General features: G+C 56.8%; 6 protein-coding genes across 6 annotated transcripts; 1 reads left to right on the top strand and 5 right to left on the bottom strand.

Annotated features, from left to right (window-relative positions):
• Nucleotides 1–9: 9 nt before the first annotated feature.
• Nucleotides 10–1,804, bottom strand: B0H18DRAFT_1106173 (uncharacterized protein; the record flags this gene model as incomplete). Its single annotated transcript, XM_048032677.1, has 4 exons — nt 1,776–1,804; nt 1,395–1,686; nt 73–1,346; nt 10–16 (listed from the first exon to the last, which is right to left on the bottom strand). The coding sequence occupies exons 2-4, from the start codon at nt 1,674–1,676 to the stop codon at nt 10–12; spliced, it is 1,563 nt and encodes a 520-aa protein (XP_047890396.1). The 5' UTR covers nt 1,677–1,686; nt 1,776–1,804.
• A 4,356-nt stretch (nt 1,805–6,160) lies between these two features.
• B0H18DRAFT_880818 (uncharacterized protein) lies at nt 6,161–6,877 on the bottom strand (the record flags this gene model as incomplete). Its single annotated transcript, XM_048040800.1, has 1 exon — nt 6,161–6,877. A coding segment is annotated over one exon (717 nt), but the record flags the coding sequence as incomplete, so codon positions are not given.
• A 7,775-nt stretch (nt 6,878–14,652) lies between these two features.
• On the top strand, nt 14,653–15,084 carry B0H18DRAFT_1121805 (uncharacterized protein; the record flags this gene model as incomplete). The annotated part of the gene is made up of 2 exons (XM_048034404.1): nt 14,653–14,799; nt 14,872–15,084. 2 exons carry the CDS (start codon nt 14,653–14,655, stop codon nt 15,082–15,084), a joined length of 360 nt encoding a protein of 119 aa, XP_047890394.1.
• Nucleotides 15,085–17,057: 1,973 nt separating this feature from the next.
• On the bottom strand, nt 17,058–17,327 carry B0H18DRAFT_880856 (uncharacterized protein; the record flags this gene model as incomplete). Its single annotated transcript, XM_048040804.1, has 1 exon — nt 17,058–17,327. A coding segment is annotated over one exon (270 nt), but the record flags the coding sequence as incomplete, so codon positions are not given.
• A 2,434-nt stretch (nt 17,328–19,761) lies between these two features.
• Nucleotides 19,762–23,048, bottom strand: B0H18DRAFT_1121803 (uncharacterized protein; the record flags this gene model as incomplete). Its single annotated transcript, XM_048034403.1, has 14 exons — nt 19,762–19,938; nt 19,987–20,048; nt 20,107–20,197; nt 20,251–20,273; nt 20,331–20,593; nt 20,646–20,696; nt 20,768–20,936; nt 20,995–21,127; nt 21,812–21,865; nt 21,918–22,037; nt 22,096–22,386; nt 22,440–22,616; nt 22,799–22,895; nt 22,945–23,048. 14 exons carry the CDS (start codon nt 23,046–23,048, stop codon nt 19,762–19,764), a joined length of 1,812 nt encoding a protein of 603 aa, XP_047890392.1.
• Nucleotides 23,049–23,856: 808 nt separating this feature from the next.
• B0H18DRAFT_1121802 (uncharacterized protein) lies at nt 23,857–25,134 on the bottom strand (the record flags this gene model as incomplete). The annotated part of the gene is made up of 5 exons (XM_048034402.1): nt 23,857–24,453; nt 24,508–24,747; nt 24,802–24,888; nt 24,942–24,959; nt 25,021–25,134. 5 exons carry the CDS (start codon nt 25,132–25,134, stop codon nt 23,857–23,859), a joined length of 1,056 nt encoding a protein of 351 aa, XP_047890391.1.
• Nucleotides 25,135–25,353: the final 219 nt, after the last annotated feature.

The following is a 25,353-nucleotide window of genomic DNA, read 5'->3' as shown; positions in this document are numbered from 1 at the left end:
TTCGTCTGCTCATATACTAGTCGCTGAGAAGGCAAGTCAGTTACCACTCCACAAAAGACTGGGCCCACGTACCCTCCATCGTTCTTCTCGCATACTTCCGCCTCTTTCTGTAATGCCGCAATCATCGTCATCATCTCTCGCCACTGTGGCCCGTGCGAGTGCGACACGCTAGTGCCTAGCCGCGGGAAGAGGGCACACAAGAAGCGGGCCAATTTTTCTGACGGAACCATCTGTTTTCCAAGGAAGATGCGCCGCAGGTTATGCGACGAGACCCGGAGGTTGGAAAAATCCACGTCGCAGTCTTGCAGCCCCGGCAGCTCGAGGCTACGCAGGTCGGGGCAGTGCTTCGCAAGGAGTGACAAGGACGAAAGCGGTGGAAGGGGTTGACCGTCTTCAATGTAGAACAGGTGCAAAGTAATGACATTGGGCCAAGCAACCGCTATGTCCTGCAGGTCTTCGGCGCTCACGACGAGCTTGGAGAGAATTTGAATGTCGATGCGTTGGACGTTGCGTAGGGTTAAAAGCGGTTTCAGGATACCCTTGGATTCATGGACGATGCTTGAGGCGAGAACACGAGGTATGACCTTTAGCGCGAGGAAATGAATCGACGAGCTGCCACAGTCGCGAAGGTTGTAAAGGATGCTGCAAATAGACGGCAATTCGCTCTCCTCGAGGTTCTTGAAGATTAGGGTGACAACTGCGAGCTGAGCACCTCGTATTGCAGATAGAACGCGTTTGATGCCGGCAGGGTTTCCCGCGAGGCGGATCTCGCGCAGAGCAGGGAAACCGTCAGGTGAGGAGGTTACTTCGGTGTGGTTTGGGAGATCGATGAACAATCGCTCAAGACTCTGTAGACGACTAAGCTTGTCGAACAAGGGCCTTGTGAGCGGACCTGTTCTGCTTGCGTCGAAGTAAAGCCTTCGCAGCGATCGAAACCGATCAATGGGTTCCAGAATTGATGCGTGAGAGACACGGAGCGACAAGTCTTGGACATCGGTCGCACGCGATGCCAATATATAGATGATGTTTTGGAAAACGACTTCGTTCCTGGTTACCAGAGGCCGGCTATGTATTGAAAGGCCTTCCAGCGGGGGTGTGGATGTTGCTTGAAGCTTCTGAATTGACGGTGGTAGGATGTGAATAACGTTCAATATTGCGAGGTGGGACCATTGCAGATGGAGGAGGTTCGATAGCAACGGTGAACCTGCATTCTGTGCAGCCAGAGTCATCCATACAGTTGGGTCTACATGTTCGAAGTCGATATCTCTGACGTAGAGCCTGCGAATACGGCGCGCATACGAGAGTAAACGGAGCCACTCATCGTCACGAATTGGCAGGTGCAGTGCCTGCCCATGTCTCAGTACATCTCTTGAGAACGAGGTTATGAAACATACCTTAACGATTTGCGTGCTTCCTGGACCTGTCGGTAAGGCGATCACGGACGAAGTTAGGATCTTCAGCAGGGGCATGAGAGTGTCCATGTGCCACCATAGTGCGTTTAAAGCGTGTTCGCGGAAAAGGCTGCACACACGCGCACAGCTAGCAAGCGTGGAGTCGGCTTGCGTGTCCCGTAGTCCGCGGTTTGATTGTACAGGCAAGTCGGACAGGCTGGTCATGATCTCTCTCAGTATGAGGTCATTGTGCAGCGCCGTGTAAGCTGTATCTTCTGAACTCATTTCTGATTTTCTAATTAAGTTGTTGGTGAGAAAAGACCAAAACTCTGCGGAGACCACGAAAGCACTGGTCCGGCCAGGCTTCAAGGTTGTGGCACGTACCAATTATGACCTCAGGGCACGAGCCTAATGAGAAACTATGACTCTGAGACTTCCACTGGGGGCAAAATGCGATGTTCTGGGCAGGAATATGCTGAGGGCATGTGATGATTAGCTAAAGAATCCTGATGATATTTCGCACAAGGATATTGTGGGTACTGCTTAAGTAATCCTAAGATACACGGAGGCGGAACATGGTACGATATAATACAAATGTTTGCTGCCCAGATATGGGTCACGTAATATGCTCCGCTCAAGTATGTCGAGAGCAGGCTACATGTTCTTTGCATAGTTTTCTCGAACTAATTGTAAGACGATGATAGCTTTCCTGACCCAGGACATGCATGAGTCAGGGAAGGACTAATTTATATGTACTCGTTCAGAATACTCAGATAATATACAAACTTTCCGGACCCGGTACACGACGACCGCGATCTCGACCGCGACATCGACCGCGATCTCGACCGCGACATCGACCGCGATCTCGACCGCGACACCGACCGCGACGCCGACCGCGATCTCGACCGCGACACCGACCGCGATCTCGACCGCGACGTCGACCGCGATCCCGACAACGACCGCGACGTTGACAACGATCTCGACAACGACCGCGACGTTGACAACGATCTCGACCGCGACGTCGACCGCGATCCCGACAACGATCTTGAACGCTACGTCGAACACAGTGTCGACCACATAGAAAACGAATCAGCGATCTCGACAACGATCTCAACAGCGACGTCGCCAGTGGACGCGATACCAACTACGACATGTATTGACATCCACAGCGATCTTGACAATCAGCTCGATACCGACTAGCGGCCACTAATGGCAAAAGCTATTTAGACCTAATTTCGGCAACATGACCACCGACACAGCGGGTTGAGAACGACTATATAATACACTACCGTCTACTATATGTAAAACCTACCGCATTGAAAATGACCACTTCACCGAAACCAGCTTCGCGTCCATCTGCAGGTCAAAGTTGCTCGTCGCCTCGCCCTATAACGATCGACATCAGCGCCCTAACTCCTGTACGAGCACGGCGGAACCGAGACCGACGAGGATGATGATGCGGCTGTTCTTCGCCAATGCCCGACAGAGCGCCAACATCACGTTCTCGCCAGCGGAGTAGTCGCCCCCCTCGGCGCCGACGAGAGCCTCTGCTGCGGCGTCATGCACCTCGTGCTTCGGCAGCAGCCACGTCCGCTGGAGGAGAGATCAATTCCACATCCGTGCGGGTGCCCTCTGGATCTCTGCGGGAATTGAGTACGTTGTCTTGTGGGACGAGAGCAAGGCAGCTGCGCACGCTGTGTCTTCAACCCGATATTGCACGTGTCCACGCCGTCGATCTCCAGGCGACGTTGACTGTGCTGCATTGGGGAAAACGTCAATCCGAGGAGGCCCGCCGCACGAAGAGCAACGTACCGGAACAGCACCTACATGAGCGAGTACTTTCCTGCGCCTGGGCGACCTACAATGCCGATCTAGCCGACAGGATGAGCACGAAGGAATGGATCATCGAAGATGCACGTACCTTCTCCCCTGGGCGCACGGCGAAGCTCACTTGCTTCAGGACGAGCGGAAGACCTCCGTGGTCGACATCCTTGAAATCGATGCCTTCTCTGGCGATGAGACGGGCGTGTCGTTCGCCTTCATGCAGTCTCCGTCAGACGGCAGATCGGTGTAGTACGTGCCAAACAGCTCGTCGTCGACCACTGTCGCGGAGAGCATGACACTGACGTCGAGCGCGAGCGCGCGGAGGGCAAGGGCGCAGAGGCACAGCACGACCGCCAGGGTGATGGGGAAGGCGAGCGGGAGCCCGAACGGCCGCGGGAGTCAGAGCGGGATCAAGAGAAGTCAGTGCCGATGCTGAACAACGTGGCCTTCACATACGCTCTTTGAAAGTGTGCCACCGTGTCCATGAGCATCGACCCGGAACGACCTACACGCTTCACCAGCCTATCCTCGACAGACTGCAGCTCCGGAATGGAAGCACGCCGACCTGAACCACGGGTGCGAGCACGCCCGCGGCTAGGTAAGGAATTCTCTGCGCCTGTATGGGAGCTCGCGGAGGAGGTGGCAGCCGAGCGTAACGGGTCATCCGACGTGAGGATTGATACAAGAGGGCGGGGATGACACGAGTGTCTTATCGACTCGGGCTCAGTGTGGAGGGAGAGCAGGATGGGTGATAAAGACTGAGAGGGCGCCTTGAAGGAATGCAGGGAGGAGGAAGGCGTCGTCAGAGCAGTCGACGCCAAGCTGCCGCTGCCGAAGGAGAACCAAGAATTGGAATGGGTGATGGTGAATGCAGACGTGGAGATGGCCGACCCGCTGCTAGGTACGGACGATGAGGATCGCATGCTGAGCAAGCACGGACACATCCACGTCCTTTGGCTCCCGCCTGCATGCTTGCCTGCTTCGACCTCGCGCCTTCTCCTTGGCGAAGAGCTCTCGCTGTGCTCGGGTCCTACGAGCCTGCGATCGAAGGGTGGGTGCCTCGTCCATCGGGAAGAGTGGGCCGCGCATGCTTGTTACCATCTCGGCGAACCGCACCGTGCGGCTGAGACTCTGCGCGAACTCGTACTGGAGGGAAGAGAGGCACGCATTGCTCAATCTGTACGATGTCGACCTTGCTCGGGCTGATCGCCTTGCTGAACCTGGCCGTGAATCGCGCGATGTCGAGGACGAGGATGTTGCTGAGCAGGTCGAGCGGAGCGCTCAGCGCTCAGCCACTGCTGGATCGCGATGACCGTGTAGTAGACCCTGTTCTCCACGTCGAGGCCGTCTTCCGTCTTCCGAATGAATCTGCCCTGCACGGGCATAAGTTCCCGGGTACGACTGCATCGTTACGATGCGATACTCACCTCTTCTCCGTATGCATGGACGGTGCTAATGCCACTCAGCAATTCTGCGCGTATCATTCTGAGCGAGGGAAGAGTGGGGATACTGATGCAGCGTACCTGCATCAGCTCGGGTTGCGCTTCTTCGGGCTCCTTGCTTGCGCCGAGTACAGTGGACTCGTCGACCACTACTCACAGCTAATCGCCACAAACCGTAGTGTGTGATATCCGCGCGGCCGAGGCGATCGCTTGTATGTCATCTCCGCCTTGAGCACGCCCTGCATCTCACACGCGAACCGGGTCGTCCCGCGCTCTACCCTACTGCTCACTGCATCCAGCGCACGCAGGCGACGGATTGCAGCAGTGAGAAGTGCACAGACAAACACCCTGGAAAACTGTGTCACAGCGAGTAGGTTCGCTCTACCGCTCATCAAGAGCGGGAGCTCACCATCCGGTCATCAACGCATGGTCGAAACCAAAACGGACGACCGGAGCGAGACGGGGGCGACGGACGGGCGGGCGAGGCGTGGAGCCAACGACTCATGTAGACTTGGACCTCGACGCGGAGGAAGAACCAGATCGTTTCGTCCTGCGTTGCCAACGCAAGACGAAACGATCTGGGTCAAGCATAGCAATGCCCCCGTATACGGGGGCTGCAGTTCGGATATCTTCGCGGCAAGCGATGTCTTCGCCAGCGCATCCGGCGCGGCAAGTACATGGTAAGGGGCTTGCTGTCCGTCGAGGAAAACGAGTTACTATCGAATGAAAGATTTCATTTCACACCGCGCACCTCTTCTTCGCGCCCGGGCGTAGCCCTCCTACGGTACCGCTCCACCGGATGCACGACTTGGAGCTCGCCGCCCTTTGTCTCTGTTGCTTTGCTGCGACACAGACGCACCCGCTACGCTGCGATCGCTGAGACTGACCCGCGCTGCCAGCACAATCCCGTCCACGGTCGAGGGCGTGAAACGGAGGTCGTCGTCGTCTTGGACCTGTAGGTCGATTTCGGGTGGCGGTGAATCCGCCATCGGCGACAGTCTCCTGCATATAGGTCAGCTTTGCGTTAGAACACGCAACGCACTTACAGATCCACGCTTAGAAGCGATATCCTGCCAACGTGCCGCAGGGATTCGTCGCGCCGACGCCCCATGTCGACTCCCATGTCGACCTGGCGGACGTCCTCGCGGGCTAAGCCGCCGTGCTTCAACCCGCCAGCTGGCGGGTCCCTTCGTTCCGGGCGGGCATCAGACGATCAACGACGGCGGGCCTGCGACGGAGCAGCTGCTGCTGCGGGGTGGTGCGGGGGTGGTGGGGTGGTGAGCGTTGAGCGCCGCCGCATGTAGCACGACGGGCTGCAGGTCGTCGGGCTGAGGTCGAGGGGCGTGAGAGGATGACGTAAGTCGTCATTAGCGCCGCGACGTCCTTCAGTTATGTCGAATTCGAAACCATATCGACACCCCGAGTCGCACGCGGGCGCGACTCGGGGGCACTCATGGAGTCGGTGAACGAGTAAGATTAGAGAACAAGACACTTTACAGAATTTTACAACGGCAGAGGCGGCGGAATAAACTTTGCATAGATGACGATCTTTTTCTCGCCATTGATCGTAATAATCCTCGCCGTGCAATTGGGCTCGCACGAGTGATTGATCACTGGCAGGCGACTGCGATAGCACAGTGAGTAAACTCGATTATATGGCACCGCAAACATCCACATACCCACTACCAATTCTTCGTCGATATGGAACAAGTAGCTGCTGCCAATACCCTGGCGCTCGTACGCTTTCTCGCGCTTGTCGGCGACCTGTGCACGGATGATCTCGCCGACATACTCGATGACCATCTCCCTGCGCGAGATCTTCTCCATGGCGTACAAGCCCCAATCGTGGATAGGCGATCGCGCGAAGCGCAAGTGCTTCTTCCGCGTCTGCAGCTGATTGAACTTGATGAGCTCCGTCGCGGCCGACTCGCCCTTCGACAGCGCCATCGCACGTTGGACCTGGTTGATCTCTTCAAGACCTTGTGCACGTCGACGCGCGTTAGCACGATTGGTTCGCGAGGAAGTGACGTTCTGTTGAGCCGGCTGCTCCTTCTCGGGCCCCCTTTCGTTGACCGTACTGCGAGACGCGTATTGGGCTACATACGCAGACTTCTCGGCATGTGAGATCTTGTAGTAGCCCTCCGTACGAGCGGAGCCAGTGACATGAACTCGAAAGGGAGGCGGTGCGCCAGGGTCGGGCGCAGGTACAGATGAAGGCTCAAGCTCGGATTCATCGATACCTATTTCTCGCGCTAGGGCAAGCTTTGCGAAGTACAAATCCTCGTCGTCATCGCAGATGCCTTGTGCGAAGGGGTCCTGGAGTACCAGCTCGCGAGTGGAGACAGAGAGCTTCTTCCAAGTGGGCGATGCAGGAGGGACGCTGAAGAGTCGAAGTGTGGCGTAGGCGTTACTCTGACTTGCGCGACCTCTGGTACATCGAAATCGAAATCGTCGGGCAGGACTTCGTGAACAACCTCCTGGACGACGGCCGGGACCTGGGCCTTCTTTGTCGCCTTCTTCGATGTCTTCTTCGTCTTCTTCGGAACAGGTACTGAACCAACGACGTCGCCTAGCTCGTTCAGCTGGGGCTGCGTCTTGAGCCGCTTCCTGACAGGCTCCTCAACATCGGTGACCTCAGACGTGGACCGTTTCCGTGTGACATCCGGCAGTATGGGAGTGACCGGAAGGGAGAGGTCCTCATCTTCTGACTCGACGTCTTCGCTGACGACTGCCTTGGCTATGGTCACTGGGACAGTCTCGGGCACCTCATCCTCCGACTCGATATCCTCGTTAGAGACCTTCTTGGTCACGGCCTTCTTGAGTCGCTTCCTCGGTCTTTCAACCACAGCTTCCTCCGCGAGAGACTCGATGTGTGACTGACCGAATCACTGTAAACTCTGGCTCCAGCTGCGGTGTTGCCAGTATAGGCGTGTCGCGCTCCTCCCAAGGTCGCTTCCGTTGCTTCTTGAACGACAACCCGCGAAGACCAGCACCCCACTGCTTCGCTTCCTGCTCACCATCCGGCGCCCTAGCCACCTGTCTTGCCCTTTCGGACAGAACGAGCCTTTGAACACCGGTGCTGACTACTTTGTCCAAGAGGTCCTTCTCAAGTGTCGTTCTGAGTATCGTTCTGAGCTCCTTGATGACCAGACTCGCCGCCTCGTCAACCAGCTCGCTGTCCGTCCAACGCTTCCGTGCAGGTGCAGACGGCGGAGCTGGAGCAGGGTGAACTGTCACATTCACCGACCGCGACGCGAGAGTATGGGAACCGTGGTTGAGCACCATCGCTGCACGCCGTGCGGAATCGCTCGTCTCGAAGGTGACATACCAGCCCAATCGGTCTCTGAGGATCTGGGCAGAGCCACCGTGATCAGCGCGCACTGCAGACGGAGAAGGACGCGGAAGCAACGCGGGAAGCGTGCAAGCGCCCAGCACTGGCGACTCACCTTGTCAACGTTAATGGCGGTTGTGCAGTGATCCCGTACTTGCTGACCGACATGAGTCGGGCGCGAAACGTCGGGGGAGCAGTCTTGCGTACGGGCACAGGTGGTGCTCCCCTTGGACCAGTCGGAATACCGTTTAGATGGGCATTGGCAGGAGACGCGCCAGGCACGTCTGAGGGCGTAGCGACTGGCTTCGGAGGTAGCTTGGCACGAGCAGGCGCAGGTCGCATTGTTCCACCCTTCTGCCATGGAGCAGGCAGGCGAGAAGAGTGAACCGAACCTATAGGTGTGTGCGCCGCTGTAGTGGACGGCGTTCCCCTGGCAGAATTCGCCTCCTTTGCCTTCTCTTCCCTCTCTTTCCGCCTCTTGTCCTCTTGGGCCGTGCGCTTCCGCGCGTTGAGCTCCTTCAGGATCGCATGCAATTTCCTTCCCTCTCCATCCAGTACAACCGTCATCTCCTCGCTACCTCCAGCAACTCCGTTCAGAGCAGTTAGTTTCTTTCCATGCTCCTTCTCCACGCACTTCCGTGCCTCGGCGTGTGTACCGTATTTGATGTGCACTATTCCAATAGCAGCGCCAGACGTCTTGTCAACCTGCGGTTCAAATGAGGTGATCGTGCCGTGTATTGAGAAACACCGTCGAATGTGCACGTTCGGCGTGAGCGGGGAGAGTCCCAGCACCAACACAGCAGTGGGAAGGGGAGGTCCCGTCGAGTTCGCATCATGCTAGTAACGCCGTCAATCCACGCGTGACGCCTCAACAATCGACTCACGTACCTCATACTTGACAGGGACCAAATCCGTCCGCAACGGCCGCATCGTCTCCTTCCGCTTCACCTTCGCCTCCTTCCTCGGATCCCTCGCCACGGCCGGGTGTTCGCCCTCGATCACCTCGCCCTCATACCGAATCACAATCTCCTTCCCCTTCCCCCTCCCTTTCACCCGCGCCTCTTCGCCCTGGTCCAAGTCCAGCTCGCGCAGCTTGTCTGCTAGCATCCGGATTTGGCCATCGAGGTCCTTGTCGACTACGTGGTCGAATAGCACCTTGTAATTCTTGCCTGGAGGGTACTCGGACTGCGCTGGTGGCCATGGTGGTAGGGGTGGAAGGGAGTAGACTTTCGTCTCTTCTGGGGGTGGCGGTGCTGATGACTGTGGCGGAAGAGGGGGTGCGGCAGCGTGCGCTCGGGGACCTGTAGGTAGAGGTCGTGATGATGAGTCTGCAGGAGAATATGGGACATGGTCTCGGGGCGCAGTCGGGGGCAATCGTGGAGGGACTTCTGAGGGCGGCGGTGGTGGTGGTTCGAATGTTGGAGGTAGTGGAGGTGGTAGTTCGAATGTTGGAGGTAATGGAGGTGACAGAGGTTTAGGAGCAGGTAAAGTCGGTGGTGGTGGTGGTGGTGGCGGCGGGGGGAGGTTCAGATGACGGTGGGGGGAGGTTCAGATGACGGTGGGGGTGGAGGGTCAGACGGCGGTGGTGGTGGTGGTGGTGGTGATTCGGATGGTGGAGGCGGCGGAGGTTCTAGGTCTGGTGGTGGCGGTGGTGTTGAGCTCGGCGGGGGAGGCGGTGGAGGCTCGGTCGTTGGCGGTGGTGGAGGTGGAGGTTCAGTCGTCGGTTGAGGAGGTGGTCGTCGTAGTCGAAAAGACACAGGCTGCGATCTATTGTTCGTCAGTCCGATGGCCTCGCCATTGACTGTGCTGGGCCCAGCGCCGTTTGTCTGAAGGCACATGCGCGTACGGCAGTCCTCGCTGGGTCGTCCCTGACAACGGTGACGGCGTGGTGTCGTGTATCGCGCTCGGACTAGCGTGGTTTGGCGGCGTGTCGACCTGTTTACCTTTCATCGAGCTCCTCGGGCCTGAAAGCGGCGAGGTCGTCGCAGGACCCGTTCCTCACGGCCGGGCATGGCCCTCCTACGGTACCGCTCCACGGACCGCGCGGCTTGGGGCTCGCCGAGCAGGTTCGCTCTACCGCTCATCAAGAGCGGGAGCTCACCATCCGGTCATCAACGCATGGTCGAAACCAAAACGGACGACCGGAGCGAGACGGGGGCGACGGACGGGCTGCAGTTGGGTACCTTCGCATGAAGCGTCGCCTTCGCCAGCGCATCCGGCGCGGCAAGTACGTGGTAAGGTGTTTGCTATCCATCGAGGGCGACAGCGTCCACAGTCGAGGGCGTGAAGCGGGGGTGGTCGTCGTCTTGGCCCTGTAGGTCGATTTCGGGTGGCGGCGAATCCGCCGTCGGCGACAGTCTCCTGCATATAGGTCAGCTTGGCGTTAGAACACGCAGAGAGAGCGCACTTACAGATCGCCCGCAAACAGGCGACATCCTGCCAACGTTCCGCAGGGATTCGTCGCGCCGACACCCTATGTCGACCCCCATGTCGACCTGGCGGACGTCCTCGCGGGCTAAGCCGCCGTGCTTCGACCCGCCAGCTGGCGGGTCCCTTCGTTCCGGGAGGGCTTCGGACGGACATTGACGGCGGCGCTGCGACGGAGCTGCAGCAGCTGCGGGATGGTGGACGCTGTGAGCGTTGAGCGCTGAGCGCCGCATATGTAGCACGAAGGGCTGCAGGTCGTCGGGCTGAGGTCGAGGGGCGTGAGACGATGACGTAAGTCGTCATTAGCGCCGCGACGCCCTTATGTCGAATTCGAAAACATATCGACACCCCGAGTCGCGCGCGGAGGAGCTGCTTAGTGGGAGAAGAGCTACCGACATCGCGAGCTGGTGTTGTCCGTAGGCGTAACGGAGAAACAATATTGGTCATCGCCGTGCGATCGAGGAAAGTAAACGAGTATAGACGTTTCGCGGCGGGCGCGTTGCGCTCGCACGTACCATCGGATAGTATACACTGCGAAGCTGCCTCGGTACTCTACACGTCGCGCATTGCACCAACCCACCCAGCGGCATGTACTGCTATGGTCTTCAAAGGCGAAGGCACTATAGCGTCATTACGAGATCTCCATGCGATGTCACATTGGGACCAGACGGTGTGATCGGTGCAGTTATATTCATAGTACTGTAGCACTGTCGCCGTCGTTGCCTTCGCTAGGCTCACTGGACATACCAGCCGCTTGATGGGTCGTCTAACATGTAACAGGGTTCATACCAGTCATCAGCGGGGGAAACATAAGCCATGGACATGAACTTACGCCACGATCATCGCGATCATCGACACTGCCCAACTGCCTCCTAACCTTGGCAACGAACGCCGATATATCCAGTTCAAGAGCGGCCAAGGAGCGCACACCAGCGCCGGCGCGTAGGTCATCCATCTCACTGCGAAGTTTGGCGAGATCGACTGCTACCTCCTTCCGGTATGCCCGCTCGGCTTCCAATGTGTTGCGAAGTTCGTACACCTCGCTCTCGAGTCTGCGGACATCACTGCACAGGACATCCAGGGCCTCCTCCGCAGTGCTGCGGAGACGAGACCCCTCCTGGTTCAGAAGATCGGTCTCGACATGACTTGGCGAGTTATTTGAATGCGAAGGCGATCCAGTTACTGAGGTGGCGATAGGTGTGCGCGGCTGAGCACGCTTGCGGGGTTGGCTTGCGCTGCTGCGAACACTTGCGACCCTTTTCGCTGCGTTCACTGCGTTCTTGCGCTTGGGCTTTGCGGGGCTGGTCGTACGCTTCGTTCGAGGCAAACCGTCCTGTACGCGGGCTGCTGAGTAGATCTTGTTGTTGAACTCGATGCCAGTAACTGTGGCCTCGGGAGCGTGGTTGATTGTGTATGTGCCGACAAGGTCCTTATCGACGCTGACCAAATTGTCGATGAGATATGGCTTGTGCCCACAATTCAGCACATCATTGAATGTGGCGTAAGGATGACCAAACACTCACCTGAAGCGAGCAGGGTGCGCGCCGGCCCTTTGAGCAGAAGTCGCAACACTTCCGTCTCCCAGAGATCGTGCAAATGAACGGTGCGATTTCACTGAGGCCCTTCCCGACCTTCGCTGCCCGTTTTTGTGCCCATTCCTCAGCACGCTTGCAGTAATCACATCTATAGTTGCCGTGGAACTAACGGAGAATGTTGTGAACGGCACAACAAGTGTGAACGCATGGTACACTGACCTTGATGTGTACTTGGCGCCGCTTATCCGCACGTTCTGGGCCGGAGACATCGCTCTCCTCGAGCTCATCCACGTCTTCATCTGCGACATCGTCCTCCTCGTTCTCGTCCTCCTCCTCGTCCTCCTCCTCGTCCTCCTCCTCCTCCCTCGTTACCTTCGCCATCGTCATGTTTGCCTCCTTCATCTTCGTGGCGATACTGCTGGGCACGACGTGGTCTGAGGATCCAATTACGATATCGAAGGCGACTAGAGACTAGGAGACTGTGAGGTGCCGGGCAACAAGACTCAGGGTGCATCGCCGGTGCGTGCACTCTCACCAATGTGATTATCCTAGATCTAGATCGAAGACCACTGATCGGTACGTCGCTACTAAATAAGTGCACACGGGCCCAGTACTTACTTGCTTTATCGTCCATGGTTCGCAATCATTCGTTCGCCCATTCATTCGTTCGCCCATTCGTTCGCCCATTCGTTCGCCTTTTCGTTCGCGCGTTCGCTCGCGCACCCATCCATGGAACAGGTCAGGGCACCTTGGGCAGGCGCGATCAATATCCTGGGCACAATGTATAGACACCGCAGGATCCGCCACTACATTCTCAGAATATCTTGTCAAAGTAATGCTAGGAGAACAAACGTAGAGGACGAAGGACGGAAGGATTCGTCGACGCAAATTATGGCATTTCGTTGCTGCTTGAAAGCTCGACGGCCGACGTCCAGTCCTGCCTGAGAAGGGCGCAGAACAGAAGGGTTTGCAGCCACGGAGAGGCAAGCCACGCTCTCATCTTCTTCGTCGGCAGCGGTACTGTACGCCCCGCGTGTTGGATGTTGCATGAGGCCTCGAGTACGTGATCAGACCGGAGACCTCCCGAGGGCCCGTACTCCGACACGATCTGTTCCGTGTTGCGCAGGCGTCAAGAGGAGGTTCGAGCTCGAGAAGCTGCTGTCGCCGTCCTCGCTTGCGTCAAAGGAAACGTCCAGAGCAGACGAGGGACCTCCCTTCAGCCATATTTTCCTTTGCGACTCGTCACAGTCCAACCGCTGTAATTCAAGATGAAAACTAAACATCACCTGCGGGCGCACCGGCATGGACTGTGCTCCCTCTATGCGCGTATCCTCCCTGGCGACCCTCAGCCCATTGGTACGGTAAAGTCCATATATGTCGCCGATTCACGTTGGATTGCCCCTGGATGGTCTGTTGCTCCGCGAGGGATGGCGTCTCCTTGCTGCCCAGGACGATTAGAGTCTCGGGTTTCGTGACGACGGCGGCGGCGGCGGGTACGGGTGCTGCGCGGGTCTGCGCGGGTTGTGCGGAATCTCTACGTCGCCTTGGATGACTGCGCACGGACAGCAGCAGTCAGCGATTGCTGCATTGCGAGCGGGGGGAGAACGGAGGGAACGGGCTACGCACCGGGGCGCAAGAAGGCAAATGCCTTGTCGAGGTTGCCCCCGAGATGTTGCGTAGGATGCCGTTGCCTTGCGAGCGGATCTGGTGGTATGTGCTCAGGATGACTTTGAGGAGCCTGCGCACCCACACTCAGCGGCCACTTCACCGCCACATGCCCAACAATAACAACGGACCTGGTGTACGACACCGCCACGCGGCTGCTATGCCACCGCGCCGCCTCCACCTCCGCTCAGTCCCCGTGCACACTTACACAAATCGACGCAGCCGCGCGCAACCCGCCTGTCATCGCCAAATGTATATTATCCATCAGTCCATGCAGCGCCAGCATACGTACGCACCTCTCGCATCGCCCACAGGCCTCCACCCTTCGCCCACACACACGTCCGCATGGTAGCAATACTCGCTCGCGCTCCTCATCGCGCTCTTTCCCCGCCCGCTCATGTTCGCTATCCATGCCCTCGCCAGGGCCCGCGACGTCCACAAGCTCACACTCGCCGATCAACGCGCGCACGCCTGACGCGAGAGGCAGCGCTGCGCGGGGGTCAACACCGCGCGCGCGTGGACATGATCGACACCGAGCGCGGGCGCGCCCTCGCCGACCCCGGGGCGGCGGCAGCGGTGAGGCTGCCGTCCTCACGCGCTCGAGCAGAGGCTGGGCTGTTTCTGAGCCATGACGACGCCGACGGAGGTGAGCCTCTTGTACAGAGAGATGAAGCGCGCCCAATCGTCTGCTCGTCGCTCAGTATTATGATGTGCGTTCGCGAGCTGTTGACGCCTCCGTTGTAACTTCCATTGCGTCGATGCGTAAAGTGTGATGATGGGGCTTCCGAGCCAATCCGGTGAGTGTTGAGTGAGCTAGCGAGGGGCGAGAGCGGGACCGATGCGGCGGAGGCGGGTGGCACACAATCGCCCGCGTCGGAGTTTCCCGGTGCAGGCGCTTAGAACTTCGATCGCAAAACGCTCTCGACTCGGAGTTGCAGCTGAAGCTCATTCACTCTCCTTACCGTCACTGGACCATACGCGTCTCGCGCCATCTCAACGGGCACTCTCACGAGTTTTACTCAACCCACGCCCCGGAAATGCACGCGAATCCATACATCGGGCTCAAGTACGACCTCAGTCGTGTCAAGCCCGACCGCCTCGACCCGCTCCTCAACAAGCCACGCGCCGCGACGCAGGTGTTCCGCGACAAGCTCGACCGTGCCGGGAGCTGGGGCGAGTATGAGGTTGGAATGCCGTGATGAGGATGCTAGCCCTATATGATAGGCGTTTACTGGTTGATGACAAGGTGCGCGCAGAGCTCTCTGTCTAAATCCTCAGTTCATGCGACCCAGACACGCACGATGGTGCAATTTAGCGCTATGGACTTCGGCATGGACGAGCACCTGCTTGTCTTCCACCTACCCGGCCCCACTACGAGGGTATGGACCGGCCCAAGATCAACAGTGATGCGCCCCAACTACAAATCTGCCCGCTTGACATCCTGCGGCTTCTCCAAGTCGACGTGGTGAAGACCGTCACCTGGAACTCACGTCCGCAGTACGCTGCGCCGCCGACGGCGCCTCACAGTAGCTGTCGGCGCAGAGCTCGATGTGCTTCCGCGCTTCTGTTGTGCGTGGGCAATGCGTCAGTTGTTCGAGGTCGCACGCGCGGATGAGAGCTCGTGCGTAGTGGATTCCTCTGCACAAACCTCGACCCGCGCGGCTTAATCGCAAACTATTTTGAACGTACAGTAAAAGGTTCGGACCGAGGAAGAGGGAGGGCAATGGGAAGGACGAGGAGGATGGGTGTGGAGACTTGCGAAGGTAAGGAGAGCTGGTGCATGCCAGTCCGTGAATGCTCACGCGTCCGTCCGCGCATACGGCTTGCCCGCCCGCTTGCCCTCTCGCGTCCACACGCCCGCCCTCTCGCACCAGCCCGTTCGGTACACCCACCCGCGTGTGCTTGCATCCTCGCGCTCGTCCTCTTGCTAGCTTGATCAATCGCCCGACACCCGTCCGTACGCGCCCTCTCACGCTCGCCTTCACGCCCGCTCGCCCTCGGCTTCTCAGCCGCCTATTTGTACGGTGACGGTCAGTGACGCTGAGGCTGTACCTGCCCACACGCACAATCTACCTCCCCTACATCACCATCCGCGTCGTTTACAACCACACCCTGCCCGGTCAGCTGTACCACTACGGGGCCGCGGTCCGCATCCGCTCGCCTATACGCTTTCCCTGTCCTGCCCGCCTGCTTGCTCTCACCTGCCCGCCTGCTCCTTCCTGCCTGCCTTCTCCCATTCGCTCGTTCCTGCCTGCCTTCGCCCATTCGCTCGTTCGCTCTCGTCGTCTGCTCGTCCCCTATATTACCCTCTCGCTTGTCTTGCCCGCTCGTACTCCCTCGCCCGTGCTCCCTTGCACAACGCTCGTACGCCCACTCGTCTACCCACTCACGCGCCCGCCCTCGGCTTCTCACGCGCCCACCCTCGGCCCATCAGCCCCTCGCCCGCTCGCCCGCTCGACTCGCCCACTCGACTTGCCTGCCCGTTCGCTCGCCTGTTGGCTGTCGTGTTTGTGGTCTGTGATGGACACGCCACTTACGCGCGAAGAGTTGCGACGACGTGGAACTCACGTAGAACATCGATCATGTACGAAGTATAACTGTACTTAGAATTGAACTTGGAGTTATGTACAGTACATTGTGCTCGAATATCACTGACACACTGAACTCACTGACGTTATGCGCGCCCGTAAGTAATGTGTCGGCGAATGCCCGAAGTACTGATGACTTAACCGGAACTACGAGGGTTTGAAGGCCCTGGTGATGCGTTTCGTCCCCTGCGTGAGTTCTGCGCGGGAGGAGCCATCTCGGCGTCTTCAGGTCTGAGTGAAGTGAGCCCCGATCGTAGTATCGATGTCCTCGTCGCCTTTAGGTATGCGCCGACCTTGACGACATCTCTGTCCATCACATCATAGCGGTCAATAATACTGTGATGAGTGTCAGAATCACTTGTAGGTCATGCTGCCATGCGAACTCACCGTTGAATGTCCTCCGGATGCGTCAAGTTCACCGCCATGTCTACCATCTGTAACGTGCCACGGAGGAAAAATGATTGGTTTGCAAGCCAATTGTCTGCATAGCACGCCTTTGGTAGATGACCCACGGCCGCACGAGTGCTCAGCTTCCCTAGGGCAGCCTGTCGAAAGTGCGGCCAACCACCCGGCGACTTGTCAAATACACCGCGGTAACGGTCCATCAGATGCAGGGCATCGAGTCCCCTCAGCCAGCTCGTTAACCGAGACTTCTCCACGAGCTCGTCGAAATCTTGTAGACGGGTTCCCGTTGCCCATGTCATGATCTGATTCATCAGAACTCATGCCTTCGGTCCAAGCGATGTCACTAAATCTCGTGCCTGGGGCTCCGAGCCTGTGACCATTGTAGCAGCGGCCAGACGTCTGTTGAATATCTGTGCGAACATTTCAACGAATATCACTCATGCGACTGCTCATACACTCACAGCTTCTCTGCGCGCTTTGCGACGCGCTGTCTGTCGTATCCTCGAGATTTCGTCGTCCCCTTTCTGCCGTTGCAAATAACAACGTCTCAGGTACGTAAAGTGCGTGATCCATTGCTCGCCGATTTCTTCATATTCGAAGGTCTCCAGGAATGTTGGATAAGCCCTCACGAAGCTCCGTGTGAAAACTATCGCAACACCGACGTTCCACTGCGAATGTGGTTTACCGTCAAAGTCCGGTCTGAAATCCTCTGCGGTACAAGGAAGGACTCTATCGGCAGCGTCTGGATCAGAGGGATCAGGATGATAAGCAGCAACCTCCCGAGGATCTGCACGATTGATCAAAGGAGCCCGTTCGTTAGCCGTTCCATGAGCCGACGCGCATGGTGCCTTATGGCATCCTGTGCATCCGTAGCATCAGCACTGCCACAAGCTCTGAGTCAAACCGAACGACTCGGACCTGCAGATTAGTTTTCTCAGTCTCTCGCGGCGTCGGCTCGGCTTTCCTGAATACAAACTTTGCTTGCGGAGGACCTTTGGCTCCCTCTCCTTCGTCGTCAGCTTCGGACCCATCATCATCTCCGCCTTCGTTCTGCTCAGGCCTGGGCTGGCGGCGCTGATGGGGCTGGACCATGTCTTGCACGACCTGTATCATCTCGGCCATGGACTCCTCGACGACTGCACGCACATGATGAACAAGCTTCTGTTCGAGTCGATCGAGCTGCTGAGTGGTGATGAAGTCGTTATCCTGGAACTGAACTGAACTTCGTCATTTCCCAGTCGGGGCCACTCGCGAACATACCTGCCGCTGTCGTGTACCCGCACCAGCAGAGTGATGGGGCACTCTCGTAGCGCTGTTCGATGTACTGGGTCCTGCATTGCTCGAGCTTGAGGGTGGCTCCGGGATGACGTTGCTTTGGATTTCTCGTACGCTCTTCGCCCGAGTGTATTGATTGGGTGACCAAAACGCTGTGAATGAAGCCAGCACGACGACGTAGTCAGAAATAAGTAAAGTATCACCACATATCTACAGCCTCACCGACGCTGATCCCGTCGCTAGCGCTCCGCCTTGCACGTCGTGGGGAGTGGAACCGGATGGTGTCATCGATTTGCGGTCCGGCGCGGACAATTGTATGTCGCTGGACTCCGGCGCGACGTCGCTCCTTGCAGCGTCAGTAAGGCCTGACAGCGTTGCCGCACCGCTGACTTCATTCGTGTTAAGGTCCATGGCATGAACCCCTTCGTTTGGCCCGGGCTGCGTCGACTGAGATGCTTGTGCCTCCGATTCTAAACACCGTTAGATTAGGCTGTAATAGGGGAGTGCACAGCCATGGAAAGAACTTACGGGTCGGCGGCACTTGAGAGCTCGAGGAAGCGTGTGTGCTCCTTGCGAAGACAGGCCAACGGGACCTGAGGTCACAACCGTACTACTCGACGGCACTCGTTGACGCATTGGATTCTGCCGTCCTTATCGGAGACCATGCCGGTAACTGGAAGATCGAAGACATGTCATGTAGCCGGTGATCGGGACTGGGAGGAAGGAGGAGTACGCACAAGAGAGAATGGCCATACGTTGCCAAGGCCTGTTCCTGTAAGGCGCACACGCCTTGCGCTGCTCCGGGTCGGGGGTGGCGCGGACGTCGTCACGGTGGTACTAGTGGCGGTAGCATCTTCGTCCTAAGTAGGTGACGACGGATGATCAGCGGCAAAGCTAATGTAATGAGGGGAGTAGATTGCAGACCTGGAAAACCGGTCTGGCACGTTTACCCGTCTCATCCAGTCTGAGAAATTTGCCCGTGCTGATGGTGTCCGAGTCTGTGCCTCTGACATTGTCATTGTCGTCCGAGTCTGTGCTTCCGACATTGTCATTGTCGTCCGCATCGTCGTGGCGACCTCTCTTGAGGTTCCGTGGAAGCGCTGGCATTGGTTCAGCGCTGGCAGGAGTCGCCGGATGCGGTCTCGAAGGCGCTGCTGAGGCAGAGTCTTCGCCAGCGTTACGTAGCATGGTCGCTTGCGTTGTAGATTCCACTTCGGCGGTACCTTCTACATCGTGGCCCGCTTCGTTGTTACGATCGCTCTGCAGGTTCCTTGAAGTTGTTGATATCGGTTGGTTGGCCTCATCTGAGGTGCAGAGGGAGTGTCTCCCCCAGTGGCGTCCGGCATGGTCACTTGCGGGGAGGATGCAGCTGAGCAGATTCACCGTGCGATGGTGATAGAGCAAAGCAAAGGTAAAACAATGTTATAGTTCTGCACACGCCTGCCGCGTGTGATGCATTCTTCTGCGGCACTGAGAACAAAGGGAAACCACAGGCAATGATGATACATGGGTCGGCTACTTGCTCGCCGAGATTCGTACCGTATCGAGAGCAGACGGCCTCGCGCCGTGGCGTTTGGAGGACCAACAGGCGAAGTATCATGATATGGGGACACTGACTCGTATTTCGGCAGGTAATCAGAACGGTACACATAAGTAACAGCATAGACAGGCCGCCCGCTGCAGAGGACTAAAACTCCAATACTCTTCGAACATCAGGATCCTCCATTATATTCATTATCACCGTTCCAAGACTGACTTTGATCTGCAGCCATAGGAAGGACAACGCACGTCCGCAATAGTAGCAAAGCCAGTTGGCTGCTGCGACCGCTGAGCGCCACGTACCCAGGAGCTACGGGCATATGTTTGAGTGAAATTCAATTAGAGATTGATGGAGATAGACGGCGCACCAATCCCAGCAGTTCCAAAAGACAAATTTCCAGGGAACGGAAAGACCAATGTTGTACAGCAGCCAGGAGACCAAGATGATGCCAGAAACGTTGTGGTGAACAGGACCGCACGCCGTTGATCATCGCTGAAGACGAAGATCCGGTTAAACTGACTAGGATATCAGATGTCGTTCGGTATAGTACTACGACTGCGTACCGTCAGGACGTCGAACGCTTCAGCCATTGGGCCATCGGGGGATGTGCCTTCGGTACGCTCATCTACACACCCGAGTTGGTCAGCCGACGACATAATTAATCGTCCCGGGCCTGAGCTCACTGTTCCTTGCACGCCATATCTTGATATACGTACGCTGCCCCGTTCCGGAGGACCCCGTTGCAATATAGCTGAATGCACCTGTTTGATGCGCCTGTTATGCAGCACTTCAGCCTGAAGTTGTTGTCTCGAATATGATATGCATACCGCAACGGCCTGAACGGTATCAGCTACATATTGTGTCAGCACAATCCATAGTCACGGTCTACGCAACCCTGCGAACTCACTATCATGCGGCAGTTTCTGGTAAAGCTCTCCCGTCTCAACGTCCCATATACAGACCTTGCCTGTGGTAGTTCCGCAAACAATGGCTTTGCCCCCGTGCAGAAACGACATCTGCAACGAGAGGCGACTTGTTTGCTGCTCATCGAACTCGTACTTGCACCGGCTGTGCTTGGCGAAATACGTGGTGACGGTATAGCGGCGCAAGCCCTTCTGGAGATGGTAGGCCATAAGTTGTTTGCAATCCGGAGACAGCGCAGACGATGCACTGAAATTGTGTTAACTATGCCGGATATGAGAGCACGCGGCGCGACACTCACATCATCGGTGCATCTTCAGTGGAACGACGTGCCAGAGTCGCTCGCGCTTGACTAGGTCCCACGCTCTATGCATGCCCATCTACGTGAGTGAACGAAGTACTAGCAGATAGAAAACGACTCACATGATGCCATGTGCGACGTACGACACTATGATGACACGACCCTTCCTGCTGAAGTGGATCCCTGTGACCCGCAGGCGCGTATCACGCTCTTCGTCGTCGTCGCGACTTGTAGAAGCGGCAGCGGCTAACGGTGGTGGTGAGGCTAGTCTCAGGCCTCCGGTATACATATCTGGTTTATTTCCGGTGAGACTACTTGGGTGCTTTGGGGACCAGCATCGTGGGCTTACCTTTATCCTGTTCCTTCGTAACATGTACCTCTGGGCCAATAGCCGCCGCAAGGCAGGATACGTCGGCATCGTATTGTAGAAAGTGTACCGGGCCCTTGACACCAAGCCTCACGTCAAACTTTTCGTGACCATCCTGTCCGTAATGCATCCGAGTCAGCACTTTCTAATCAAACAGCTTTGTGGCAAATACCACTAGACGGAACCCACGATTGAGAAACCACGCATCTGGTGAATACTCCCGTCCTCGCAACCTACAACGACGGTCTCTGGGTGTACCGGGTGCCATATCACACTATCGACTGCACTTTTGAAGTGTAGACGGTAGAGGAGAGTTCCGTCTTTGACGTTCCATATGAGAAGGCACATGTCGTCGCCGCCACTCGCCAGATACTGACCGTCAGGAGAGAACGCGACACAGTTCACAGTCAGACAATGACCGCGACTCAAGACATGCAGGTCTACATAAGCAGTGTTGGCCATGGCGCCTCTTGGAGGGTGTGTTGAAAGAGGGAGGGGAGGAAGATATCGATGCCTTTATAGCGCCTGAGAGAACCTGTACCCACCTCTCCAGCGCGATATCAACGTGGCTGGATTGACCGCCGCTCTAAAACGCCACAAACTCGCAGTATAGCGAGCCTTTGCTGACGATCACAATTAGGAATTGATTCCACCCTCGCGCACTACTCCCATTGTGCGAGGGCTCTCGACGACGCATACGAATTGTTACAAGAGGTAATATATCTACGTATGTTGAAGGCGGAGTTCTCTCCGTCATGTACGTAGGAATCTACTGGCCTGCGGGAGCCTGAGCGCACACTCCTCTGGCATACGCCGCACCCCAGTTGAGCGTCGTACGCCCTTGCTCCGACAGCTGGTTCGAGTCGTTAGAGTGGGATGGCTTCGTAATGATGGACGTAGTTCACCTTCCGATATTTTTCGGTACGCTCGATGAACTCCGTCGCGTCGGCGTTGGTCTTGAGAAGGCGGTCGACTGAAATTCCATCCTTGAGTTTGGGTACAGTCTTTGCCTTGTCCATCAGTTCCTGTGATTTGCCGGGTCGTCAAAGCATAATTCCACGGTTTCACAATCGAAAAACGCACCCAAAGAGACTCCTGGAGCTTTCTTTGGCGGTTTCCTGTGTCGTGAACCGACGTAGTCAATTTCTCAAGCTGCTGCATCACCCCGTCGAAATCTGCGCGGGTCACAGCAGACAGACCACTGGACTCCCATCTGCGCCGAGCCGCCGACTGAATCTCTAGAGCGTCGCGCAGATCGGCGCCCCGAAACGCTTCGATCCCTTTGAGCTCGGTGAGAACAGCGTTTCCTTGGACTTCAGTATTGCCAAAACAAGGCATTTCCTTCAGTGGGGACAGCTGTTCACAAAGCTCGTCCTTCGATATCGCTACTCAGCATGATCTGCGTAACCTTATACAAGATGACTTACCTCTGGTCCCTCCAGTATCGCTAAGCGCTGTTGCAGCTCGGAAGCATCCGCGTCCATTGTGACCCCATGCCGCCACAGAGTCTCGAAGCCCGTGCGCGATGATATTATCATCGTAAGGACTGTGAGCTTCTCGTCGGCGGCCACGACTCGGCGTGCCTGTTCGAGAGACGTCACGGTCTGCAAGCATCCAGGACACGGTCAACGGGGGTCTGGGCTACAGTAGAACAAAGACTGGCCTCAGCGTATGCGGCCTGTAATGTCAATTTGAGGGCACGAAGCCTGTTAATACTCCTCAAGACTCGTGCTGCACTCTGCAACCTCCTGGCCTTCTGGGCCTGATTTTGAACGCGTGCAAGCACATCTTCTCTGTACACTTTGTTCTGCTTCTGAAGCCGCCTCATGGGAAAGTTCAGGTCTTCGAGTTTACGGTAGCTGAGGTCCCTTAGGACAAGGCTCCTGTAAACCAATGAGTAGAGCAAAGCGAGCCTGCAATAGGCCTACGCACCTCCGGAGTTCTAGACTGTATGCCACTCCGGCTTCCAGTATGGCCTTTCTGCCTTCGGCCACGTTCTGGATGGCACTAGCCAATGGGATCACATCGGAAGACATGACTGCGAAGGAATCTTCAGCCCGCAGCGGGATGGCGAAGGAAATGTGTAGCGGGACGACGACGCGAGGTGAAGGTATGCAGTGGGGCTGTTTCAACTGTCAGCTACTAACGCGAACAAAGGAATCTACAGAGGTGTCGACCATGTGACGTTATACAAAGGCGGCCCGAGAACGCTTTGTTCGTGGAAAACATTTCGTAGAAAAAGGCTCGCATAATGAACGCACCACTCGCAGAGATGGTGAGTAATCGTGATACAACATTCGGAGACGAGTATTTCAGTTCATCTTGCATCAACAAGTCCGTGTATCCAGCTATGCACCCAAACAGATCTTTGCTCCAATCAGAACACCGTACAATTGCGCAGCTGCCCGTAAATGAGGATGAGTAATGGTAGGCATTCGAGTAATGAACGCACGTACCCTGTTCGTGGAATGATTTAGATCTGGTCTGCACCCATCTCAAAAGAAGCGGGAAGTCCTGGGCAGACAAAGCATGCGGTATAGCCGGCATGCCTTGGGGATAGGCACTTCCAACGCATAGAAGAGCGTGCACTACCAGCCACAGTCGCCCCCGGCTGTCCCCATTCGGTCCACAGTTCAGCTCCGCCTGCCAACAACCCATTGAATGGGCGGGAGTACTGGACGTGATAGCATGTCTTCGAGAGTAGTCGGGACGTCTTAGCGTCAGGGAATGGATAGTACGCCGAGAAGTTATCTCCGCCTCGAAGGACCTGTCGGATGGATTGCGGCCCCTGTACACTATTCCCAATGATTAGCCAACCGACCCAGGCGTCAAGACGACTAATCGTTACCTGCGAACTAGCTGCACATCGTCCATCCTCTGTACTTCTGCAGGGACCACGAACACGTCTCGATTGAAGACTCCGATGTATATTATGATCATCAGAGCGACGACGGTCGTGTATGCGACAGGTCGCTTCCACGGAGAATGCATGGCGCGAAGGGTTGGCCGCAGCAAAAGACGTCGTCCGAGCATAGCTGCCGTGTCGAGACATGTTAAGAGCGCAATCAGACTCTGGATGAGTAGGTAGAACGACATTATGCCGCATATCCGTAGGTACGGAGCGACGGCTCTGTAACCGGATGAAAGGGAACCCGAGGCGAGGACGAAGATCCACGGAGCAATGCCGATACAGATGATCAGGATGTCCGTGATGAACTGGAGTGCTGACATGGCAACGAAGGATGCGGCCAAGAAGTGCGCAGGGGTTAGGGTGCCTACGGATCCTGTGGCGAGCTGGAGGACGCGAGCGACAGCACGCCACAACACGGAACCGATGCTATGAGCGACAGACATTGCACTTCGGCCGAGTGGGACGGTACGGCTCAGGGACGTCCTGTCATCAGGAATTGCATCGGCTAGCGACTGCGCTCCGATCCCAACCTGGTCAACAGTTCATCATAAGAACAACGCCATGAAAGAATGAAAGCTACGTACATTTTCCTGGCCTAGATTACTGTGCTGGAGCCTCCAACTGTGTTTCATGCGTGCACGCTCCTCTTCGTAAATGCTTTCTCGATCTCTGACCGCCCTCCATTCATGCAGTGCGTCTGACCCGTCCTGTATCTCGTTTGGTGTATCAGTGGCTCGCATGGAAGGAAATGGCGTATCCTGCGCCGTCTTTGTATTCCGCTGGCGCAAGAGCATCCGTCGTGGTGCTGCGTGCCTCAACCGGTCCTACGACATCAGTCAGCCTGGCATCATCACGACGGACAGAATGGGTTGCCCTACAGCCTTTCGGAGTGGCGTATCCTGCGCTGTCGTTGTATTCCGCTGTTGCAAGAACGCCAGCCGTAATGCTGCGATCCTCGATCGGTCCTACAATGCTGGTCAGACTAGCGTCCTCACGACGGACAAATCGGTCGCCGTACAGTGTGTCTGCGCGTCGCCTGAAAAGCGAAGCATGACTGATATTAGAAGGTGAAGTTTCCGGTCTTTGTTCGTACGCACCCTTGCTTCTCTCGCTGTATCAAACTGGGGGGGCTCCCCAGGCGAGCCAGACAACGTCCGGAATAGCTTCCGGGACGGATTTTGGTCAAAGTCGGCCTTGCGCTTGTACCGCATTCGAGACGGAGGGTTCGGTCTGAGAGTCAGCAGCGTTGCAGCTCTGATGGGGAGGATGTGACCTGGGTGACACGCCACCACGCGTTGCATCACGCCTCTAGACGCTCGACTTCGCGAGACAGTCGAATTCGATTTGTCGTGATATCTGCTAGAACCACGGAACGATTGTTTAACGATACGAATAAAGAGGAATATATAATATGAATAGAGAGGAGTATA

The sequence above is a fragment of the Fomitopsis serialis genome (assembly GCF_022376445.1).
Source record: "Fomitopsis serialis strain Sig1Antser10 chromosome Unknown B0H18scaffold_66, whole genome shotgun sequence".
NCBI classification, from domain to species: Eukaryota; Fungi; Basidiomycota; class Agaricomycetes; order Polyporales; family Fomitopsidaceae; genus Fomitopsis; species Fomitopsis serialis.
Note: the sequence above shows the minus strand (reverse complement) of the source record. Positions and strands in the feature narration are given on the sequence as shown.